This window comes from Glycine soja, chromosome 1 (genome assembly GCF_004193775.1).
Source record: "Glycine soja cultivar W05 chromosome 1, ASM419377v2, whole genome shotgun sequence".
Classification (NCBI taxonomy): domain Eukaryota; kingdom Viridiplantae; phylum Streptophyta; class Magnoliopsida; order Fabales; family Fabaceae; genus Glycine; species Glycine soja.
In genome coordinates this window covers 10,641,124-10,665,905 of record NC_041002.1, presented here as the reverse complement: position 1 = coordinate 10,665,905, position 24,782 = coordinate 10,641,124, and the positions used below count along the sequence as shown (strand labels likewise).

General features: G+C 35.9%; 1 protein-coding gene across 1 annotated transcript; it reads right to left on the bottom strand.

Moving 5' to 3' along the window:
* Positions 1–4,792: 4,792 nt before the first annotated feature.
* Positions 4,793–10,072, bottom strand: LOC114412519 (rhamnogalacturonan I rhamnosyltransferase 1-like). The gene is made up of 8 exons (XM_028376452.1): positions 9,556–10,072; positions 8,008–8,078; positions 7,801–7,889; positions 7,160–7,325; positions 6,757–7,046; positions 5,810–6,014; positions 5,556–5,713; positions 4,793–5,255 (listed from the first exon to the last, which is right to left on the bottom strand). Exons 1-8 carry the CDS (start codon positions 9,905–9,907, stop codon positions 5,021–5,023), a joined length of 1,566 nt encoding a protein of 521 aa, XP_028232253.1. The 5' UTR covers positions 9,908–10,072; the 3' UTR covers positions 4,793–5,020.
* Positions 10,073–24,782: the final 14,710 nt, after the last annotated feature.

The following is a 24,782-nucleotide window of genomic DNA, read 5'->3' as shown; positions in this document are numbered from 1 at the left end:
TTGTTTGATTGAATTAAATGAGTATCAACATTGATAATTGATATAGATAGATGTTTTTAGCAAAGAAATAGATATTCTTTGATGAAACAACCTAGATATTGTTCTGGTAATCGATTACAATAACATGTAATCGATTACACAAGAACAGATAGCCTATAATCGATTACAGCAGCCTGTAATCGATTACCAGAAGGCAAAATGCTCCTATAATCAATTACCAAACCTTGTAATCGATTGCATCACGTCCTCTTCTATAAATACTCACGAAATCCAGTGGCGCTGCGCAACCACACTCCTCCCTACGTGCCTCCTCTTCCCTAATCTTCAAACCTTCATATCTCCCTCAATTCTTAACCAAATCAAGTCCCACAGAGCCCAATCTTCATCATTTTCACTCCTCTTTCAATTCCACCAATTGAAATTCGCTAAAACTTCATCAAATGGCAGAATCGTCGAAGAAGCGAAAGGGAACATCCTCCACCACCGCTGCTGCTGGCCATCGCCGCCACAGACCATCTGAAGCACTCACAACACCTATTCATCCTTCCTTATCATCTCCACGATCATCTACTCTATTTTCTTCAGATGATCAACGTCTACGGTACAACTCTCAATTTTCTTCTAGGATCATCTTAGACCCTAAGTACCTAGACACAAAATTCTTTAATGATGAGACATTTGGCTGTTATCAAGTGTTTCAAAATTCTGGATTGGTTGATTTTATGTCCTAAAAATTGTCTTACTATCCTGAACTTGTGAAAGCCTTTTACAACAATTTAAAAATTCAGGATGGTATTATTTCTTCTGAGGTGCATGGTATTTCTGTGATCATTGATCAATCTCTATTCTTTTCATTGACAAAATTACCCAGTCAAGGTGCACCTTTTGAGGGCACCATTGTTGATGACTAGAAATTTGATTATTCTAGTTATGATGCTCGTCGAATGGTTTGTAATGTCCAGGCTGAAATGACTGGTAGATTGCTGGCCGGATCATTAACCTTTGATTGTCGCATCATGCACTATATTATCGTTAGAATTTTGCTTCCCCGTTCTTCTAATTTGGCTCAAGCCTCTGAGGAGGACTTGATTTTGATGTGGGCTTTTCTTACCGGTTGTCAGATCGACTGGGCTCACTTGGTTAGGTATCGAATGCATAAGGCATTACGGGCCAATGAACCTCTTCCATATCCTCAATTGGTCACCCTTTTTCTCCATCATTTTCAAATTCCTCTTGATGATGAACCTTTTGTTCAAGTCAAGCGATCCTTTGCTATAGGTGCTGGTGCAGTCACTTCATTTGGTTACCATAAGGATCGTAATGGTCAATGGCTGAAGAAGGATGCGCTACAAGATGAGCGTACTCTTTCTCCTCCTCCTCAGCGTGATGATTCCTCAGCCCTTCTAACTGAAGTTCTTTCAGAGTTACGGGGTCTCTGCACCTATGTTGGTGAATAATTCGATTCTTTGGATGGTCGCTTTGAAGGCATGGATACCCGCATTACCCAGCTTGAAGAGGATGTGACTTATCTTCGTCAGAGCTTCGTTCTTCCACCACCGTCTTAGTTTTTAGGATGTTATTATCTTTTATTATAAGCCGTGTATTTGGCCATGCTTTTTACGTTATTATTTTCTAAACTTTCATTATCTCTCGATAATTGGCACTTAGTCTTTATGCTTGGATTATATTTGGTTATGACTTATGGATGATTGTCTTATATTTGGTTATGACTTATGATTGATTGTGTAAACTTTAGTTATATCATCTTGTGTTGTTTGCCACATACTTTGGCTTTTTGATGTTGCCAAAGGGGGAGAGAAATGGGGTGGTATAAAAGCTTAGAAATCAAGTGATTAAGTGATCATCAATTCCAAAACATAGGGGGAGAACATAGGGGGAGTATGAAATGAGTGAATGCAACATTATATCTTGCATATACATTGCTTGTATCTTGATTTCAGGAATTAAGTTGTCATCATCAAAAAGGGGGAGATTGTAGAAGCAAAGACTTTGCCTTTGATGTTTTGATGATGCCATATGATCGTGATGTTTTGATGCCTTATGAAAATGCGCTTCTCAAGTTTAATTCAAGACAAAAATCCAAGAATACTAGATACAACATCAAGAAGATCTCTAGTGTTTTAGGAAGGGAATTCCAAATTGAAACTGTAAAAGGTTTGGCCAAGAAATTTAAGCAAAAATGTCTTTTTCAAGAGATTTACTCTCTGGTAATCGATTACCAAAGGATGTAATCGATTACCAGTGGCCAAAATGACTTATAACAGCTATTAGAAATTTGAATTCAAATTTTACACTATGTAATCGATTACACATGGATGGTAATCGATTAGCAACAGTTACTGAACGTTTTGATTCAAACTTTAAAGCCTGTAATCGATTAGACAAGTCTTGTAATCGATTACCAGAGGAGATTTTTAGAAAATAACTTCCAAGAGTCACATCTATTCAAATGGTTTATGAATGGCCATCAAAGGTCTATTTATATGTGACTTGGAAACACAAATTAGGAGAGAGTCTTCATTGCCCAAAAAGTTTTTATCCTCTCAAAAGATTAAGAGAGTTTTTTTCCAAACTGAAATGTCTTATCCTCTCAAAAAGATTCCTTGGTCAAACACTTGCATATTCAATAAGGAATTTTGATTGATCTTCATTGTACAATCTATCTCTTTCAAGAGAGATTTCTTCTTCTCTTCTTCTTACTTCAGAAAAGGGATTAAGAGACTGAGGGTCTCTTGTTGTAAAGGATTCCTGAACACAAGGGAAGGGTTGTCCCTGTGGGGTTCAGACTTTGTAAAAGGAGTTTTACAAAGAGAGTGGAAAATCTCGAGTGGGTTGTTTGAGGACTGGACGTAGGCACTGGAAGTGGCCGAACCAGTATAAATCAAGTTTGCATTTCTCTCTTCCCTTAAACTTCTTTTATTTATTGTTATTTATCTTTTGCTTTAAAGAATTTTATTTTGAATTGTCTTTTGAGTAACTCATGTTAAGGGTGCATTGTTAATCCAAAAAGAGAGAGTGAAATTTTAATTAGGGAATAGTCTTTGTATCTTAATTCAACCTCCCCTTCTTAAGATAACTGAGACCATTTGTCCAACAATTATAACTTTAACCATTATCATAAATACAACAAACACATAATTAGTTTTATGTAATTTTATTTTAATTATCACCTTAACCATTACGATAATAGTAATAACAAGTACATCTAATTTTATACTAACTAACTTTGGTTATTATTGTAATTATTATAATAATGATGTACATAGTTAATTAGACACAATTTTATATATCTAATTAACTTGATTGTATGCATGTTTTGTGTATTTATTGGAGATCTTCTTTTATCTTTTGTTTATCATAGTGAAACTTTTTCTTTGGTCTGTTTGCCCATGTTTTTTATTCTTGCTTTGAGGGGTTTTTACATTAAAATTTGTGTCTCTAGCATTTATTTTGTGGTTCAGTTTTGGCTCTATTTTATTGGTGCTCCTTGCATATCTTTGCAAGTACCAGGGAATATGGATTCCAATTGCTCTGTTGTTGAGTTGTGTTATCATGTTAACAATCCTTGTAAAAAAACTGTTTTTCAAGAATTATTTTGGCTATATTTTCCACAAAAATATTATCATGGAAGAGGTGTGAATCTAACTTTCTTGACTTAAAAAATAAGTTTATCACACTAAAAATATCACGTTACTCTTATTAAATCATTAAATTTGACAAATAATTAAAAATTGTGGTAAAAATTAATATGTTACTCTTTTATTTCAAAAAACTTACATGAGAATATTTAAGACCTACCAAACAAATTTAGTCAATCATAGGAATCACATTGATGGTGATTTTTGGGCATGAAAAAAATTTACTTGTACCAAATGTTCTTAACTTTTTCATCACATCAAATATCATGTCTATCATGAGCTAGTTTGGTGGTTGGGGGGAGGGACATAACATAAGGGTTGGAGGAATTAACAGATCATCGATTTGAATCCCTTATTAATTACTAACATTTACGATAAAATAAATTTATTATATTTGTCATTTTCTCTTTTACCTCTACCCCCAAAATCAGATGTTACATTTAGCATTTCTTTAAACTGTGAAATGTATTGTTGGAATTTGTGAAATATCCCAAAAGGCTCCAAACTCTCATATTGGGTAGTTTAACATATCTTTTTTTTTAAGGCCGTAATTTAGCCTATCTTAAAGGGTATATATACAAATATGTGATGAGAAGGATTAAGCTAGCTATTAAGAAACACGAGTCTCGCGCGTATAAGTTCAGACCATGTGGGTTCGATATAGTGCAAATTGATTTTTAATGGGATTTTCTTCTAAAACTAATTCCTTTTTAAACTCAGATTTTATTACGGTTTTAAATTGATTTTACACGTTGATTTTAACGGGCTTAATTACCGGATTATATTATTAATGACATATTATTTCCGGTTACCCGGTATTAATTATAGGATTTTATTCCATGTTACTGGAAAAAATATGATCGTTGCCAGACCGGTCCTGTGCCTATAAAAGGAGACGTTCTCCCACTGTTTTCAACCCACCGAAAATTCTCTCCTCTCCTCTCTTTGGGTTATCCTTCTCAGTTCTTTTGTTTGCTAGGGGATCTGCACACATCTCATGTCAGTGTACTCTTGCTGCCATCCAGCCGCTACGAACAACTTTGCATGATCCTAGGAGTCATTTTGGCTTCCAACTAATCTAAGTAATTAAAATATTTTATTTGAGAGAGAGTAATTAAAATATTATTTCTTACAAAACAATAAATACATAAAGATATAACAAACAGTTATATAATGATATCGATGTTACATAACTATCATACCAGTGTTTGAATTTAATTACACCTCTATGATTATTTAAAGAAAATCCAAATTGCAAACTTAGTCAGTGTGATTGATCCTTATGTTAATGAATCTTCTTTCCACTCTGGTTCAATTCCATCACAAAATAGAGCATAAAGTCTCTAGCTTGTGATGTGAAGTTAAGGTCCATCAACTGGTGACAAGCACTCTTGTGGGTTTGTGTAGAAATAATCCTCTTCCTTGGGTTTTCCAGGCACCATTGATCTTGTAATTGGGTTCCCTACACGGTCTGCATGAGCTACCTTCACTGAAGTGGAGAACTGGTTCCAATTTATGATCCCATTTTTGTACTTGTCTATGAGTTTCACCAGAATTTTTCTGTTTAAAAGAATTGTTTTCTTGAATCCCAAGTACCTGAAAGCATCACAAAATTAATCTTAAGAGCATACTAACCTATTTCATGCCTTTATATGTGGCATGTGAGCACGAGCCCGGACATAGCGATAAAATTGTACCGTGCGAAGGAGCCCCTAGACTGAGGTATGTTAGTTATTTTTTCTATATGTAATATATATCAAAGTTTTTTAATTTACAAGAAAACTTAATAATACTCCATTATATGTCATATGGAGATTAATTGAGACTATGATGGTACCGACTAACCTAATAATTTCTCCTTTATATGGTTAATGCAACGAAATAAAATTTATGCACCTTCTGTGGCCCTCAACCAGTTTTGCCATGTTCCCTATGTATGAGGGAACAAATATGTCACTCTCTATTGACACGTAATAATCTAATGCTGCCATTTGGTTTGAATGGTTCCGGAAAGGATCAAGCTCCGTGGGTTCCAATAATGTCTCCTTCTTAACCTATTAAGGTAATTAGTAGATAACAAGTTAATTATAATTTTGTTTAAATTGCCAGAAATTGTTGATTGTAGTTCTGAAAAGGTTGTGTTTGCTAACCAGATTTGGGAAGGCTTCTTTGAGACTTGCCATTCTTTTCTCTGGTTTATATATGTCCCCAGCAGCAATATAAACTTGAATATTACGATCAATGTCCAATGCACGTAGTGTTAGAGCAGTTTCCTCAGGAGTCAGAGGGCAAAGACCATCTTTTCTTTTCTTCTCAGAATCTATCTCTTTCTCTTTCCACCATGGATAAGCATATCTAAACAAATTTAGAGAGCAAACAATGATTTTAGTGTACTATATTATGAGAAATGTACTTTTCACAATACTTGGCATATGTGAAAATGCAATCATAATTTCACACTCTTTTTTACCATGCTTTACATTCTTACTTAATGGTTTAGACACGTACGTGCAAAAGAAAGTCACCGGGAGTATCTTTAAAATGAGTAAATTGTATGATTTTTAACCTTATAAAAAGGGAGTGAAACCAAGAAGGAATTGAAGGGAAAAAAAATTCCGTTGAAAATGCTGCATCTCGCTAGCCAATATAGATCCAATGGATGAACGGAAAAAGTAAGGACATAGATCTTTTTGCAAACATGCACTAAGTGGGATCTTATGGCAAAATAAATTGAGATTTTGGTCTTTTATCAAATTCAATGGTGTTGTGTGATCTATATAATCTACCTTAACCAGTGAGATAAGGCTTCTTTTGTCTTTGTGCCAAACTTTTTTTTATAGAACATACAAGTTGGCCCAACTAAGCTTACCAAATGTGAGAGGGGGTGTTAGGGAGTGTAGAAGTGTGTCATGCCAAATGATAATTTTTCTATGTAGAAATACTAGTCATAGAGAAAATGCTCAAATCCAATTAAAATTTGGAGGATTAGTGTACTTTAAATGGTTAATTGTGTTCAAGTGTACGAGGGGTGTGCAAATATCAAACACCAGAGTTACAATTGATTTTCCCATGTTGAAGAGTGAATAATGTTGCTTACCTCATTTTTGTTAACTGATCAATCTCTTCCTTGTTGCATCCTTCATTGCAACCAGTGAAAGCTATCATGTCCATTTCATATCTAAGATGAAGTGACAAGAAAGACCCTCTTTCCTTAAGAATCTTAACAATCTTCTTGGCCAATTGCTCAATTGGAGGAACAAATCTCAAAGCATGGTAATTCACTCGGCATCTAAGTTTCTGAGCCTCCTCAGGAATCCCATTATTTGCAAGTCTTGCATCAGATTTAGTGAAGTGTACCACCCCATATGTTTTTATCCGGGGAAGAATCTATTTTTTTTTATATTCGAAAATTGAAGTTAATTTTTATATGATTTGACAAGGTATGCACGTTATTAATTATTGTAATTTAATTTTTAACTCTATGCTAGAAGGCTACCTACCACATCGTAGTAATATGACATATTTGACCAACTAATGGGTGGCATGGAATAGATGGATTTTGTTTCCACCTTCTTCTTTTGTTGGGGAGGAAGCTCTTTCAGTATCTGAATCTCATCTCTCAATGAATTGATGAAATAATCCACATTGAATATATCTTTGAATTGGCTGCAGCCATAATCAGCACACAATTTTTAATGTACCATTTTCATAACCAAATTGCTAGCTAGATAGCTTGTTCAATGAGTCCTTCCTAATGTATCCATGCCTAAAATTTTTAGAAAAAAAAATTAAATTACACTAGTTTTTCTTAAAATTTTCTCTAATACTCTTTTTTTAAAAAAAGTATTAGAGAAAATTTCAACAAAAACTAGTGTAATTTAATTTTATTATAAGGAGGAAATTTCCTCCTTATAATAACCCTATTATTAAATGGTTGCAAAACATTATACTAACACAACCTATACACATTATATTAGCCCTATTAATTATTTGAAAAACACTATAAGGTATATTCCTTTAAGGAAAATGCTGTAAACCTTAAAAAACAAAGGGTTTAGTACAATCTAAGAAATCTCCAAAAGAGCGTAATTTACTCTAAATTAAGAAAAATAGTGAAAGGGAACAAACTGGCTCCACTCACCTATGATCATTCCAAAAAGAGATATTATCCAGCTCGGGAACTATTAGTGTAACATTTAAGTAACTTGCAATGGTAACCATGTCACATATCTGCTCAAATTGATAAAATAATAACAATAATTAGGAATGCTATTAACCATGGAAAGTGAGCAATTGCACGCATCAGTAATGTAAGGAATAAAGTATTGGATCAATGACAAAAGCTTACTCCAGCTCGCATTTGATTCAATCCTCCATTCGAAGAAACCATTAGATACCCATTATTATTCTCGTAAACCCCTGCATGGAAATTAAACGTAGGGGATAAGATATTACTTGTTGCTATTCCATTTTGTTTAGTCTTTGGGAGTTATAATCCGTGGAACTTAGCCTGTTTTGGAAACCTTTATGTGTGCAAATTCATATGCGAAGTTGATGCGTATGGTAGATAAAATGCACAATGATTATGTGCTAGTTTAGTGCTTGCGTGCAACTACAAGGCAAGGTTTTAACGTGTGATTCATTTTCAGTCATTACAGATATATTTTTAAAGGAAAAAGGGTAAATTGTGAGTTTATTCCTGGACCAGGGTAGACATAGAAAGGAAAATTCTTATTTGGTGGTTTAAGCCTTTTGGGCTATATAGGTAACTGAAAGTAAAATTAATATCTTTAATTCATATTATCTTTTTTGGTGGTTTACTATTTATATGAGATTCTTATCAATTTAATTAAAAGAAAAGGTAAGTTACATTCGCATGGTAAAATATTATCTGTTACGAGTTTATAGCAAATTTTAGAATCACGAGAGTGCATCACCTAATGGGGCCGGAACCAAATTAGGCCGCGATTGTGGATCCTATTGGCGCATGGGACTGCTTATTATTAGACTACAACGGCAAAACAACTTTAACTGCAACGTAAAACCTTCTTTCTTAGCGTTTAATTGTTATATACTAGTTCTTTACACTATCAACTTTTGCATGTGCACAGTACTTGTAGTTGAAGTAAGACTTAATAAACATTTTAAAAATATAAAATATTGTGATTGACTACGATGTAAAACATCTTTACGCTGGTGATGCATACGAATTAAAATCCTATTTCATAACGATAGTTAGACAACTTTCATTTCTACAGAAAGTGGAACTCTTCAATCGTAGCTTTTTGAAAACTTTCATAAAACGAAATGGGGACAAAACTATTGCTAGCAAACTTCAAACTAAATAAGAAAAAACTGAAATAATATATTATATAGTTAGACTAAAATAAATTTTTATTATAAAACATTCATATTTTTTGGTTCAGATTTGGTACCTACTATTATTATTAGCTAGACCTGTTTTCTAATTTCTGTCGGTCACGACAAATTATTGTATGGTCTGAAAATATGATAGTCTTAATTAATCTCTACAATATATGAACTAAATGTTATTATTTTTCTAAAATTAAAAGTTTTAAATGTTTGCATGTTAAGTAAAAATTAATTAGTATCATAGGTATATGATAGTCATCAACTACTTGATAATTTCTCGTTAGTCATGTCATCATCTAGTAGAAATCTTAACATCATAAACTAAAATAAAATAAAATCAATAGGGACTAAAACAAGAAAATTTTAAAAGGATCCAAACATATATAATATATAAAAAAAATTAAGCCTATATAATTATTAAAAGATGACATCTTTAGTAGCAACCCTGTTATAGTCTTTTTAATAGCTTGAAAGATCATCATCAAAAAAAAAAAAAAGTTGCCAGAAAGATTAAGATACGTACTTTGAGGTGGTAGAGAGAAGGCAGAAGAATGAGTACTAGTCTTGAACATGGCAGGTGTTACCATGTCACCAAGGCCTTTGAATTGCACTACAATAATGGTCCAAAGCAGCATCACAAATGCAGCTCGAAGTGTCCAAAGCTTCAAAAGAGATGATCTCTTCCGAGCAAGCGTGATAAATCTGAGTTTGTGTTCACCCTTTATGCCATCATTTAGCAACCCTTTGAATTTCTCATTCTTGACCCCTCCAATGACCAAATTGATCAGTGCTTCATATCTCATCTTACTATATGATTTTTCCTTTCTCCTTTTCTCTAGCTCTGATTCCTCAATAACAACCTTGTTGTAGAGCATTATACAGACGCATGCAACTAGCTAGTTACTTTTGTATATCATATGATTTGTACTACAATGTGAGTGGCAAAAGGATAACAAGGTTTGAAAATGGATGAGAAGAAGAAATAAAATGAAGAGAAACTTTTCTTAGGGAAAGAAAGAAATTAAAACAAGAGTTATGTTGGTGTTGAAGGATAGGAATCACCAAGATGAATTTAAGGGGATTAATTTCTTAGGATGAAAAGTTGGAAAAGCAAGGTTATTTAAACCATGAAATTTTCAAAGTTCTACTTAGGGCACACACGGTAAGTATGTTGGTGACTTCATTTTACTTTCATTGACAAATCTAAATGAATATTAACGCCTTTCCACTATTGTCTTTATCTTATTTTGTGAAATGCTTTAAGGGGAAGAAAAGATTCATACGAATTTAGGATGCATTCTCACTTTTCAGTAATTTACTCTTTTTTTTACATTAGAGGAGTTAAAAAAAAAGTGTACATGCACATATATTAGTTGATAATCCTGTTAAGAAAACTTTTCTATATTAAATAAGGCTAATCTTTCGATATAAATTTTTTTTATCGATCAAGAGTAATACAGAAGTGATTATAAATTATCGTATATGATGAGTGAAATTATTTTTTATACAATAATGAGTTTAACTGAAATTGCAAAATAATCTTTTGCACTAAGAATTTAAGGATCATGTTTACTACTAGAATATATTAGGGGACGTTTGTTCCACACTGAGCTATAAGCCACTCGAGTTTATCCTGTACCAATTTCTTCCAAATTATTTTGATATGTTAAGTTCATCTACTCCTAGCAGAAGATAGTTCATATCTTTTTTTAGGCAAAGGAAGGTATATCTAAATTTTCACTCATAAAGAAGAATTTCTATTACATAGGAATAATTTTTTCCTATCCTTTCCGCCAGAATTAAATATTGGTTGAACATGAGATATCAATTTTCCATGAATATAAAATATATTAGAGTTAATAAATATGTTTAACTAAAATGGATCTAAATTGATTTTTCACTTAGTTTTGAAGCACTTTTAGGTCAATTTAAAAAAAAAATTGATTTTAAATTTAGTTATACAAATAAATTGTTCAATTTTTCCACCTCTAGCGAATGGTTTACAAACTTTTTTTTTTGAATGGCAAAGATGAATTTCATTAATAAGAAGCCACAAAGTGTGGTTGAAACAAGTAATCACTACTATAAAATTAAATAAGCTTTTAACATTGGTTATTGACAACTTTCAAAATTGGTTTTGTAAAAAATCAATGTTGTTAGTGCACGTTAACATCGGTTTTTTAAAAAATCAATGTTAATGTTTTAAAAACTCAATGTTGTTAGAGGCAGTTAACATTGGTTTTTTAAAAAAGCGATGTTGTTAGTGTACGTTAACATCGATTTTTGGAAAAAAAAACTGACGTTTTTAGGAATTTTTTTTCAATTTGCTGTTTGTTTTTTCAATAACCCCAAAATTAACCTACAAATTTTAAAAGCAGACCACACTGCATATAATTTTCATTTTGTTTTGAAATAGTTTTTACCAGAAATTCCATGACAAATTTATTAATTACTATGAATTAAAAAAAAACATTTAATGTTAAGGAGACATGAATTGTAAAAAATGTCAAGTGAACTACAATTACAAAATTGCCTAAAATCCCGGGTTTCATTTTTAACTTTCAAATAAAACTTTGCCCACTGGATGTGAAACACCTTAAATCTCTCTTGTTCCAATGGTCTAGCATCATTGAAATACTGCATGATATTAAAAAAAAATATAAGTTAATAATATAATATCAATCATAACAAAATGAAAATTGTTTGAATTAAGCAATTACTGTTTCCCAATTATTCTTGAAAGTTCCTAAGATTGTAGTTGACATCCAGTGCATGACGTAATACCCACACTCAATGCTTCCTTTTTGTCTATTACACTAAATACATTATAAAATTTATATATTCAAAGTTAAGTACAAATTAGTTTACACAGTACTATAAAATATAACTACAAGCATTGTTTAAATGACTTACTTTAACAACAATCCACCTAGCAACAACCTTGGATTTACTTTGTGGAGTATCGTCAAGTCCTTTCAAAGCATTGTTGAATACAAACATGAATGCTTATTGTAAAATTAAAATATTGATGTTCCCGACTAATGCTAATGCAAATGTATTGAAAAACAACACTGACCTGTTAATTATTCCTTTGAGGTAGTTGTTTGGCCTATTAGGCAACAAACAAAACCAAATGACAACATTTTCTTTAGACAAAATCACGACCATTAGCCAATGTGCACTGTAGTGGAGACCAATATAGGTTATTATAGTATTATACATTATTTAAATTCATTTGTTCAGTTTAACTTACCCATTCAGATAGGCTCTTAGGTACACATCCCTCTTTGAATTTTGCATCCAATTCTTAATGTAACTTTCTAATTCAAATTATGATTTCCCAGATCTCTAGATGGATTGTGACTCAAGAAATTCATACACATCGGCATTCCCCGCTCGCATACTTATCTCAATCATATGCCTATTGTTGTTAACATAAAGTAAATTATGTATGAATTTAAAACAATATATTAGGTAATAAACAATAATGTAAACTGACTTACAGAATCCATAACTGTATAACAGAGATACTTAGACATTGACCACCATGTGTTATTTCAGACATATCTTCATGTTTTATGTACAAGGAGAAGTTCTCATTAAACACCCCAAACACGGTAGCATCTCACATAACCTGCAACGACTTCAGAAAAAGTTGTGGGATGGTCAATATCATCAGATATAGGGGATCATCGATATCATGATTCGGCCTATCTGTAGGTTTCACGGGTTCCACAGCTCCCTGTTTATCCAATATAGTTAATTAATATAATTTAATTACAATGAACACTTTAATTGAAAAAGGAAACATTTAATGACACTGAAATACTTGTTTTGGTAAACGCTTGACAAGATGTGTCGCCCAAGCAAGGAAGGTGTTAAGTGCCTGCCCCACTAACTTAACCTCTTCAGTGGGTACAGGAATAGGAGCATCTGCATCTCTAACCTCCTCAACACCAACCTTGACTTGATCATGCAGTAAAGGAATGTTATGAATGGTTGTGGATCCCTCATAAAGTCTTCTTAGGGCAACCAGGCGGGAAGGATTTTCTTCGATGTACAACCCGCATTTGTCTGAGTCACCCGTGCTTGGATCGCTCCCTGAGGGATCAACACAACTCTCCTTTGTGCTAACACAAGCAGTTGAAAGACCAACCTCAGGCTCAGGAGGCAGTGTGAGTCCATGTGGCTACATCTACGACTGAAACTAGGACTGCATCTGGCTGAACACTACTAAAAAAAAAGCTTTCTACATCGCCTTATTAACATCGGTTATAGCAAAAACCGATGTTAATGAAAGCGCGATGGCATTTTTGTAATTAAATAGAGTTACTTAACATCATTTTTAGCATAACCGATGTAAACTAATTGATGTTAACATCGGTTCTTTAAAAAACCGATGTTAACATGATGTTAAGATGAATATGGTAACATCGGTTTGGGCAAAACCGATGTTAACTTCATAGAGTTAGCATCGGTTTTGAGGGAGCCGATGTTAAGGAGTTGATTTTAACATCGGTTTGTTAAAAAACCGATGTAATGTATTTGATGTTAACATCAGTTTTTACAAAACTGATGTTAACTACATTCAGTTAACATCAATTATCCATAAAAAACCGATGTTGTTGTCTTTATAAGTTAAAAAAAATAGAATTTTCAGAAGTCGCGCACGCTCGAAAACCTTGCCCTACCTCTTCTCTTTGTCATCCTCCTGCCTGAAATCACTGTTCTCTTTCTCCTCCCGCCCAAAATCTGCCGAAAACCGCTCCGTCGACACCCACATTGTCGTTGGTCGAACCCATAGAACCCCCTACACTGCCGGAAAACCCATATTGTCGTCGCTCGAACCCCACAGAACCCACATTGTCCTGGCTCAAAGAAAACCTTAGATACACTGTTGCTACTAGGGTGCTGAAACAGTCGTCGGTGCTCAAAGGTCAAAGCTTTCTCCGCGAGGTACGTAGGTCAAATTGGTGTATGCTGAGTTTCGTCGTTTGCGATTGAGAGTGGCATCGGATAATAAAGAAAAAGTTTTTGTTTGCGATTGTACAGGCTCCGTTGACGTGCGTGTGTTTTTGGGTTCTCTTGATCAAGGTAACACTAACTTCTATACTTCATTTGACCTATTTTATTTTTTCTGGGTAGTAATAAGTAATGTTGCATGATTTTTAGTAAGGTGTTATTCTGTTTGCACTATAACAGAGAATCAACCATGATTTCTGTAGATGGATCCACAGGGTTGTTGAAATTGCCTGCAATTGGTTTAACATTTTACTGTCCAACAGAGGGGGCTTCACTATTGTTGTTTTAACATATTTTTTGTTTCTTGAGCAAGTAATGCTTAAGTATAGATAATGTTTTTACCCAACTGGATTTAAGGAACTAGGTTGCTTGCTCTCTTTTCTATTTTATTCGCTTAATTGTTGAATGCTTCCAGATTGTTTATAAACTATTCACTTGCCTCATATTGACAGTTTCTAAAAGTTCTCATATTCTGTTATTGCAAATTATGCTTGTAACTGTTTTAAATAGGTAACTGTTGATATTAAAATAGGTTATTGCATTTAGTTATTTTACGATGTGGGATTAAAATAGGTAACTATTGATAACTGTTTTGGACTATAAAAATAGGTAACTATTGATATTAAAAACATTTACCTATTCAAAGTAACTGGGTTCGTCAGTTCTCATTTTCTTGTATTGCATTTAGTTATTATGCTTGTAACTGTTTTACAATAACATATCCTGAAGTGAACTACTTATCTGAAAATGATGAAGGGTTTCAGCCTTTATAATGTAAGGATTTTCCACCCAGGTGTCACGAATCTGCAACCCCCTCAAAGCATTTCTCATCCTCCTCAAATTAATAACTCTATGAAAATAGGATGTGTTGTTGTCCCCCTCTTTGATCCATCTACATCTTGATTTCTACTTATGTTGTTTTTATTCAATAATCTATTGCCATTTGCCTGTTATATCTGGCTATAGAAAATAAATCTTGGGTTATTAGATGTGGGTTATTCTGGGAGGGTGAGACATGATAAATTATACTAGGCTCTTGCAATAATTTACTTCTATGCTGCTACTACCATTTAGATTGTTTAAATGGATGTGTGGCTTGATATTGTATTAACTGACCTTTATGTTATATAGATCTTGAGGCTTTCTAGGGATCTTGGAGATTTTCTACTTGTTGGAATACACACAGATCAGACAGTCAGGTTGGCAACCTTTATATCTCTGCCTCCCTACTGTATTTACTTTTTAATTTTTTTTTTTGTACTTATTATCAGTGTTATCAATGGTGAATAGTGGCAACCCAAAAATCCACCATGGAATTAAGCCGTATGGCATTGTGGCAAAAGTAACATAAGTAAACTATTTTTTTAACATATCAAACTTTTTAAAAGTAGAACACATTCTCGAACTTAAATGAAATCAAAAGGTTAAAAAGGAAAGACCAATAGAAAACATAATATAAATAGAAGCATGAGCTATATAAGCAAGCTGAAAAAAAAAACCTGGACAAGGAAGCATTTCAAACATAATATGCTGAGTTGAAGTCCCCTTCTTTTAACCACTTTGCTTTAGATTTATGTCTTAAAAGGGATTCATAGGCATTTGAGACCTCCCACAATTGTTGCTGTAAATCTCTCTTAGCCTTGATGTCTTCCTCGGATAGACTTGTATTGGATGCTACATCTTCCACTTCATTTAGCTTCTGTTGGATTTTTTGAATTCCTTTGTCATTAATGAACCCATAATCTTTACTCCATTGCCTTATGACATCTTTTAAGTACATCAGCTTGTTTTTGAGAACAAAACCCCCCCAACCCCCCTGCTGAGCACTACTCCAAGTTCCTTCACCAATTTTTGATACCCTTTTTGATGAATCCACCAATCAGCTACCCTAAATGGCTCAAGACCCCAATCCACCAGCTTAGTTTGCAAGATGGTTGGGCAATGATAAGAAAAGTTGTGTGGTAGGACATGTTGACAACTATCAAGCCAAGTAGACAGCCATTGGTCTGAAACCAGGAATCTATCAAGCCTACTCTTCACACTACCATTGGGCCTGATCCATGTAAAGCTACTACCAGCACTCTTAACTGGTTTGTTTGTTAGGGTTTATTTGTTTGTTTTCCTTTCATGGGGTTTGTTTGTTTGTTTTCGAAGAATTTTTCTTAAGTGGTTCTTCCTATGGTCATCATGGCTTGAATAGTCAGCTTGTGCTGAAAGTCATGTGAATTGTGCAGTGTGCAAATGAAACAACTACTAGTACTATTGTAGACAAGTTTTCCTTCTCCATTACTCACGGAAAAAGCTAAACCCATTATCATTATGGTTCTTCTCTATTTGAATACTGGACAACCCTCATATTGTTGATAAAAGGCTTTAAATACAATGTGGCTAATTTCTGTATGGTTTTTTTAGGGTTATCATTTACTACTACTAATTGGCGTTGCTGTGGAAGCGCTTTGATTATATCTTTGAAGCCTCGAACTCAGGTATTTATATGTTTGATTCGAAAACTAATTTGAAATTGTTGTTGTATGCATTACTGGTATATTTGTAACTTATGCTATACCTGTCTACATTACCTTTCTTTCATTGGACTGATATGTTCATGCCTTCTGTATATATATGTTGTGACTGCCACTGCCCTTCTCTCTGTCTTCTATTATGTTTTTTTATCAGCAAAATTATAATTTGTATTAATAACTGTGAGTACCAAAGGTACTAAATATACAAGGTAGAAACCAGCAGACTAGCAGAACCATAGGTCCTACAAATCAGGTGCCAATCTAAATAGAATACAATAACCCTGCACTGCTACCCTAATCAAAAAATGTTGTTGATAAATTACTAGACCAATAGTTGTAGGGCTGGGCAAAGCCTTTCTCCAGCTGTCTTCTCCGCAAATTCCCTTTAGTTGGGATTCTATCTTTGATCAATCGGCAAGCAAATGTTTTTTTTTATCAGCAAAGATAAATATATTATATTGAAATAAAGTACCAGAGGTACTAATTACAAAGGTATGGACTATTATATGTAGTACATAAGTAGTCTAATAGGTCTACTTGTGTAGTGTACAAGTATTTCTGAAACTATGTGCACTCCCTCTACAAAAACAAAAGCCTTGTCTAATATTACTTGACCACTGATTATAGTGGACTGTGAAGTCCTTCTCAAATTGTCTAAGCCAAGTCCAAATTATAAAGATAGCATCTTCAAAAAGCCGATTAGTATAAAATTCTGCATTTGCAAACAAAATTCTTCAAAAAGCCGATTAGTATCAAATTCTGCATTTGCAAACAAAATTCTGTTTCTGAGCTTCCATATAGACCATGTTACTGCCAGCCACCAATACCTCCATCGCTTAGCCCTTAATCCTTCAATCTGGATAGAAATGTGCTGCATGAAGTGCTGTTTCAGGTTGAAGGGGAAAGCGCCTTTGATATTCATCCATGACATCGATTCCCACCAAATTGGTTGGATTTTGATGCAATGAATAAATAGGTGAGATTCATCTTCCTTCCATAGCTCCACTGCAGAAAGGGCAAAGCATATTGTTGATTTGTATGTTCCTTTTTCGCAGATTCTCCTTTGTGGGCAATCTGCCCCTGCATAATCTCCAAGCGAATACCACAATTTTGCTAGGTATCTTTGTCTTCCATAGTTCCATACTCCAATCCTCCTTCTGGCCACCAGCAATTTCCTCCCATATCAGATTGTAGGCGCTGCAAGTTGTGTAAATCCCTGATGAATCTCCTATCCACTCCCAAATGTCAATTTGTTGTTGCTGTATGCTTTGTCCTTGTACCTCCCTAAGGAAACTGATGGCAGTATCAATTTCATTGTCAAAAAGCAGTCTTCTCCATGAAAAATTCCATTCCCAGCCCGTGTCATTTTGAGTTCCCATCTGCCTAATGGTGTGATTCTGTTGTGAGGATATAATAATCAGCCTGGGGTACCTTTCTGCTAGCGACTCCTCTTGATTAATCCACTTATATGTCCAAAATCTAACTTTCTCTCCATCCCCCACCTTCCACCTCATGTTATTTTGAATAACCAGTCCCTGTTGAGATTGATTGAAAGCTTGTTTTTGATCCCTCCACCAAACAGATTGTTTTGCTGAATTTCCTGTTTCTTCAAGGTTCCTCCATCCACCATATTTGGAATTCAAAACTTTGGTCCACAACTCACCATTTTGTTGCATTAATAGCCCCTATAGGTATGCCAAGATACACAAAAGGAAGAGTTAAGCAGCTGTAGTTCAAGTACTTTGCTGCATCATGCTTCCATTGATCAGAAATCCTGAAAGCTCCGAATCTACTCTTAGCAAAATTGATTTTCAGACCCGATTGTTCAGCTTCAGATTCAAGCTTGTTAAGCTCGGCTTCTAACTTCTGGACCCTTTTAACAGTGCATCGCTTTGTGTGCATCTTCAACACACACACACACATACACAGCCACACAACCACACACACACACACACACACACACAGAAACACATACACACACCCACACACACACACACACACACACAGAAACACATACACACACAGAAACACACACACACACACAGAAACACACACACACACACACACACAGAAACACACACACACACACACACACAAAAACACACACACACACACAGACACACAGACACACACACACACACACACACACACAGAAACACACACACACACACACATAGAAACACACACACACACTGACAGAAACACACACACACACACACACTGATAGAAACACACATTGATTTTCCGACCCGATTGTTCAGCTTCAGATTCAAGCTTGTTAAGCTCGGCTTCTAACTTCTGGACCCTTTTAACAGTGCATCGCTTTGTGTGCATCTTCAACACACACACACACACACACAGCCACACAGCCACACACACACACACACACACACAGAAACACATACACACACCCACACACACACACACACACACACAGAAACACATACACACACAAAAACACACACACACACACAGAAACACACACACACACACACACACACACACACACACACAGAAACACACACACACACACACATAGAAACACACACACACACTGACAGAAACACACACACACACACACACACACACTGATAGAAACACACACACACAGAAACACAAACACACACACATAGAGACACATACACACACACAGACACACACACACAGACACACACACACACACACACACAGAAACACACACACACACACACACAGAAACACACACACACACACTCACTGAAACACACACACACACACACACACACACAGAAACACACACAGATACACACACACACACATACAGACACACACACACACGGAAACACACACAGACACACACACACACACACATACACACCCACACACCCACACACACACACAGAAACACACACACACAGAAACACACACACACACACACACACACACACACACACACACACACATACACAACCACACACCCACACACACACACACACACACACACAAAAACACACACACACACACACCCACTAGTCTCCACACTCAACAATCTTCTGCCTACTCTCCGCATTTGTCTCAATATTAGAGCTCACAAAGGAATTGCCTTTGGATGACACAGACCCTCATGATACACACACACAGACGTATGCCCAACTACAATAATAAAGCATAAGCACCCTTGAAACCCAGCATTTGAAATTAGTTACATAAACAACTGCTGATGTCTATATTTATCTGTAATTGAATTTTACCTTTTGTATGTTCTTGTATGTGATCAGTGTAATTTGCTATATAAACAACTGTTGTTCATGGTGAGTGAACCTTAGATTCCCGTTTGAGACTGAATGCAATGACTCTTGCAGACAGTTTGCATTAGTCATTGTATTTAGTCTTGAATTATCCGTTTGGACAGTTTGGGGAGACTGATATTTTTATGTTAGATTCATTCGTGAAGGTTATTATTATTTTCATTAATTTGATTAAATTTCTGTTCAATGCATTTAAAGTTGTTCTCTGAGTGCATACTTGATTATCGGGAAATTCATTTGACCGATGCCATGTCATGTACTTGGAGACCAATGCGAAATGCTGCAGAAATTTAGTCAAATTTTTGTAAATAATGGTAACCCTGACGTTTGAGGCTAACATAAAAGACAGTCTTCCTAAATGGGATAGGGCCACACCTATAAATAAAAAAGTGAGATTTGCATGCATGGATTTCCTTAGATGGATCGAAGTTGGATCAATCAAAGTCGCATGAGCCCAAAATATGAGGATGGTGTCGAGTAGTTTTTGCAATTTGCTTTAGAAAGAGGTCGACCGAATGAAGAAGGAAAATATTATTGTCCTTGCATCAACTGTTTGAATGGAAGACGATAACTACTTGATGACATACGGGACCATCTATTGTGTGATGGGATGAAGAAGAATTACACGACGTGGATATGGCATGGTGAAGTGACTGACATGCAGAGTGGGTCTCAATCTGAACCGTTTGATGTAGAAATGGGAGATCACTTGGAGGACATGATTCGTGACCTTGGACAAGAGTGTTTTCAAGAAGCACACGCCCCTGTGTATGAAGGATTGCAGAGTGATTCAAAGAAGCCTTTGTATACGGGGTGCAACAATTCCTTAACCCTGTTGTCTACAGTGTTAAGTCTGGTTAATGTGAAGGCCATGTATGGGTGGAGTGACAAAAGTTTCACCTCACTTCTTGAGGTACTGCACGATCTGCTTCCAGAGGACAACACGCTGCCTAAAAGTTACTATAAGGCAAAGAAGATATTGTGTCCCATGGGTATGGAGTATCAGAAGATTCATGCTTGCCCCAACGATTGCATACTCTACAGTCATGAATTCCAAGAAATGTCCAAATGCCCTGTGTGTGGGACTTCACTGTACAAAGTGAAGGATGACGAGGAAAGCAATTATGATGAAAAGTCACAGAGGGGCCCGCCAACAAAGGTTTTGTGGTATCTTCCAATCATTCCAAGGTTTAAGCGTCTTTTTGCTAACGAGGACGACGCAAAAGACCTTACATGGCATACAAATGGAAGGATTTCTGATGGAATGGTCTGTCATCCGACTGATTGCTCCCAGTGGAAGAAGATTGATGGTTTGTATCCGGATTTCGGGAATGAGCCAAGAAATCTTAGACTTGGACTAGTTAGTGATGGAATGAATCCATATGACACCTTAAGCACTCAACACAGTTCATGGCCAGTTCTGCTAGTAATTTAAAATTTCCCTCCTTGGTTGTGCATGAAGCGAAAATACATGATGTTGTCTATGATGATATCGGGCCCAAGATAGCCAGGAAATGACATTGATGTTTATCTAAGTCAGTTGGTTGAAGATATGAGAAAGTTGTAGGGGGTTGTAGTGTTTGATGCGTTTCGCAAGGAGACCTTTGAAATGCTTGCAATGCTTTTTTGTACCATTAATGACTTTCCAGCATATGGGAATCTCAACGGTTACAGTGTTAAGGGTCACCATGCATGCCCCATCTTTGAAGAAAATACAAGTTACATAAAACTTAAACATGACAGAAAAACAGTCTACAGTAGGCATCGCCGCTTTCTAACACCCAATCATCCTTACAGACGATTGAGAAAAGCTTTTAATGGAAGTCAAGAGCATGATATTGCGCCGATACCGTTGACTGGTGAGCAGGTATATCAGCGGGTTCAACACCTGAATACTGTATTTGGGAAGACCCAAAAGAAGGATAAAAGTCAGAGTTGCATATGGAAGAAGAGGTCCATTTTCTTTGATCTTCCGTACTGGTGTGATCTTGACGTTAGACATTGTATTGATGTTATGCATGTGGAGAAAAATGTTTGTGACAGTGTGATTGGGACGCTCCTTAACATTCAAGGCACGACGAAGGATGGCTTGAATACCCGTCAAGATCTAGTTGACATGGGTGTACGATCACAGTTGCATCCAAGGTCTGATGGGAAGAAAATTTACTTGCCCCCAGCCTGCCATACTTTGTCCAAGAAGGAGAAGATAATTTTTTGTCAGTGTCTTTGTCGGGTGAAGGTTCCACAAGGATACTCTTCAAATATTAAGAGCCTTGTGCAATTGAAGGAGCTTAAGCTTGTAGGGTTAAAGTCTCACGATTGTCACGTGCTCATGCAAAAATTGTTAGCCGTGGCTATACGAGACATCTTGCCAAACAAAGTCAGGTTAACGATAACTTGCCTGTGCTTTTTCTTCCATGCTATATGTAGCAAAGTCATTGATCCAGTAATGTTTGATGAGTTGGAAAATGAGGCCGCAATTATATTGTGCCAGATGGAGATGTATTTCCCCCTGCTTTCTTTGACATCATGATTCACTTGATTGTGCATCTGGTCAGAGAAATCAAATGATGTGGTCCTGTTTATCTACGGTGGATGTACCCGGTTGAGCGATACATGAAGATCTTAAAAGGGTATACAAAGAATCTATATCGTCCAAAAGCATCTATTGTTGAGAGGTACATTGCAGAAGAAGCCATTGAATTTTGTTCAGAATACTTAGAGAAGGCTAAACCTGTTGGGCTTCTTGAGTCTCGGCATGATGACAGAGTGGGTGGTAAGGGTTCAAGAGGACTGCAGGTGATCACTCCAAGTGTAGAAGATTTGTTACAAGCTCACTTGTATGTCTTGAACAACAGTAATGAAGTTTTGCCATACATAGTTAAGCATGAAGCTTTAGTCAAACAGAATAATCCGAAAATGTCAAAGAATTGGGTGTTGAAAAGCATAACAAGACTTTCTGTGATTGGTTTAAAGATACAATCTTTGCAGATGAGAATGCTTCAGAAACATTAAGAAAGCTAGCAGATGGGCCTAAAAGAAATGTTATAACCTGGCAAGGATACGACATAAACAGGTATTCATTTTACACAAAAGTACAATGCAGAACAACGGGGTCACCCTAAGGGCTGAATCTCAACACTTTGCAAGTGTCAATGACGCCAATCCCTGTGTAGCTTCCATCCCTTACTTTGGGTTCATTGATGAAATTTGGGAGCTTAATTATGTGAAATTTACAGTATGTGTTTTCAAATGTAAATAGGTTGACAGCAACACCGGTGTGTGCACCGATGATATAGGATTTACCCTGGTAGATCTAAAGAAACTTGGTTACCACAATGACCCTTTCATCATGGCAGAACAAGCTAGACAAGTATTTTATGTGCAAGACCCTTGTGATGAAAGGTGGTGTGTGGTTCTGCAGGGCAAAACAGTTGGTGTTAATGTAGAAGATGTTGATTCATACATGGACACCTATGTTAGTCCTTTGACCGCTCAAATCACTGGTAACGTTGTCGGAGAAGAAGAAGCTGACGACGTTCATGCTAATCAAAATGATCATGATGAAGGAGAATTGATTAACATCGTCTAATGTAATTTTCTGCAGAGATAGAGGTCACCAAACCTAGTAAGTGACAACTACATTTTTCTCTGATTGAGGCATCGGTTTTTTGTTTCAATTTGCCTCCTTAGGACTTCATCCAGCTGATGTTTGTCGCCAGTTTCATCATCCACCACCCTTTTCTTCTCTGGCTTCTCACGTTTATTGTTGTTAAACCCATATTTATGCTCTCTTCCCTTCATGTCTTGTTTTATCACAACTTTAGCTGAATCTCCCATCTTCAGCATAGTTGAATCTCCTGTCTTATTCTCCAATGACACACTTTGATGGCCTATATCTCTTTTCTTCGTATGTTCTAGTGCTTCAGCTTTAGAATGCATAAAACAATCAGAATTTTCCAGTGATCACCAAAGGCTTCTGCATCACCATTGACACTCTCCACCCTCTTTGGTTTATGCTTCTGTGTTTTCTTCCGTGCCTCCTCGTTATAAATCTCAACTTTATTCGAGGTTGCACTAGAATGATCACCACCAATCTGTGCTTCTTCCTCGTCTATCAGGTCAATATCTTTCCTTTCAACTTTTGTTTTGTAAATTACAGTGTAGTTTACAAAAGCAAAGGTGAAATGAAAGATATTGAGCTGGTAGAGGAGGAACAGGCACAAATTGGTGCTGATCCTTCTAGTGAGACCTCCAATAAATCTGAGAATTATAAGGAGGAAGCACGGAAGAAAACACAGAAGCGTAAACCAAAGAGGGTGGAGAGTGTCAACGCTGCTGCAGAAGCCTTTGGTGATGACTGGAAAATTCTGATTGCTCTATGCATTGTGAAGCCGAAGCAGTAGAACATACGAAGAAAAGAGATACAGGCCATCAAAGTGTGTCGTTGGAGAATAAGACAGTAGATTCAACTATGCTGTGAAGATGGGAGATTCAGCTAAAGTTGTGATAAAACAAGACATGAAGGGAAGAAGGCATAAATATGGGTTTAACAACAACAAACGTGAGAAGGCACAGAAGAAAAGGGTGGTGGATGATGAAACTGCCGACAAACATCAGCTGGATGAAGTCCTATGAAGATCCTCCTCATTCTCAAAGAGGGGAACGAGCAACAATTTGAAGGTTGTACATTCAGGAACTAAAGAATTCAAAATAGCTAGTAATAAGAGGGATTTTTTTTTTGGGATTTTCTGAGCACCAAGAGCGGCTACGCAAGAAGCTTGCACTTGAGGAGGGAAGGATATTTGCAGCTAATGAACAACTTTCTTAACTATTTGTCATTAAGATTTTACTGTTTCTTTTTGCTAATATGTAAATATAAATGGTATAAGGGTATCGCGTAAAAACATGGTCTATAT

What these genes read in the sequence shown, in the direction of transcription:
- LOC114412519 (XM_028376452.1), bottom strand. Translation starts at nt 9,907, where the DNA reads ATGCTCTACAACAAGGTTGTTATTGAGGAATCAGAGCTAGAGAAAAGG. An exon ending in CTTCTCTCTACCACCTCAAA is followed by an intron (nt 8,079 to 9,555) that starts GTACGTATCTTA and finishes ATTTCCATGCAG; the next exon opens with GGGTTTACGAGAATAATAAT. An exon ending in AAGAAGCCTTCCCAAATCTG is followed by an intron (nt 5,714 to 5,809) that starts GTTAGCAAACAC and finishes TTACCTTAATAG; the next exon opens with GTTAAGAAGGAGACATTATT.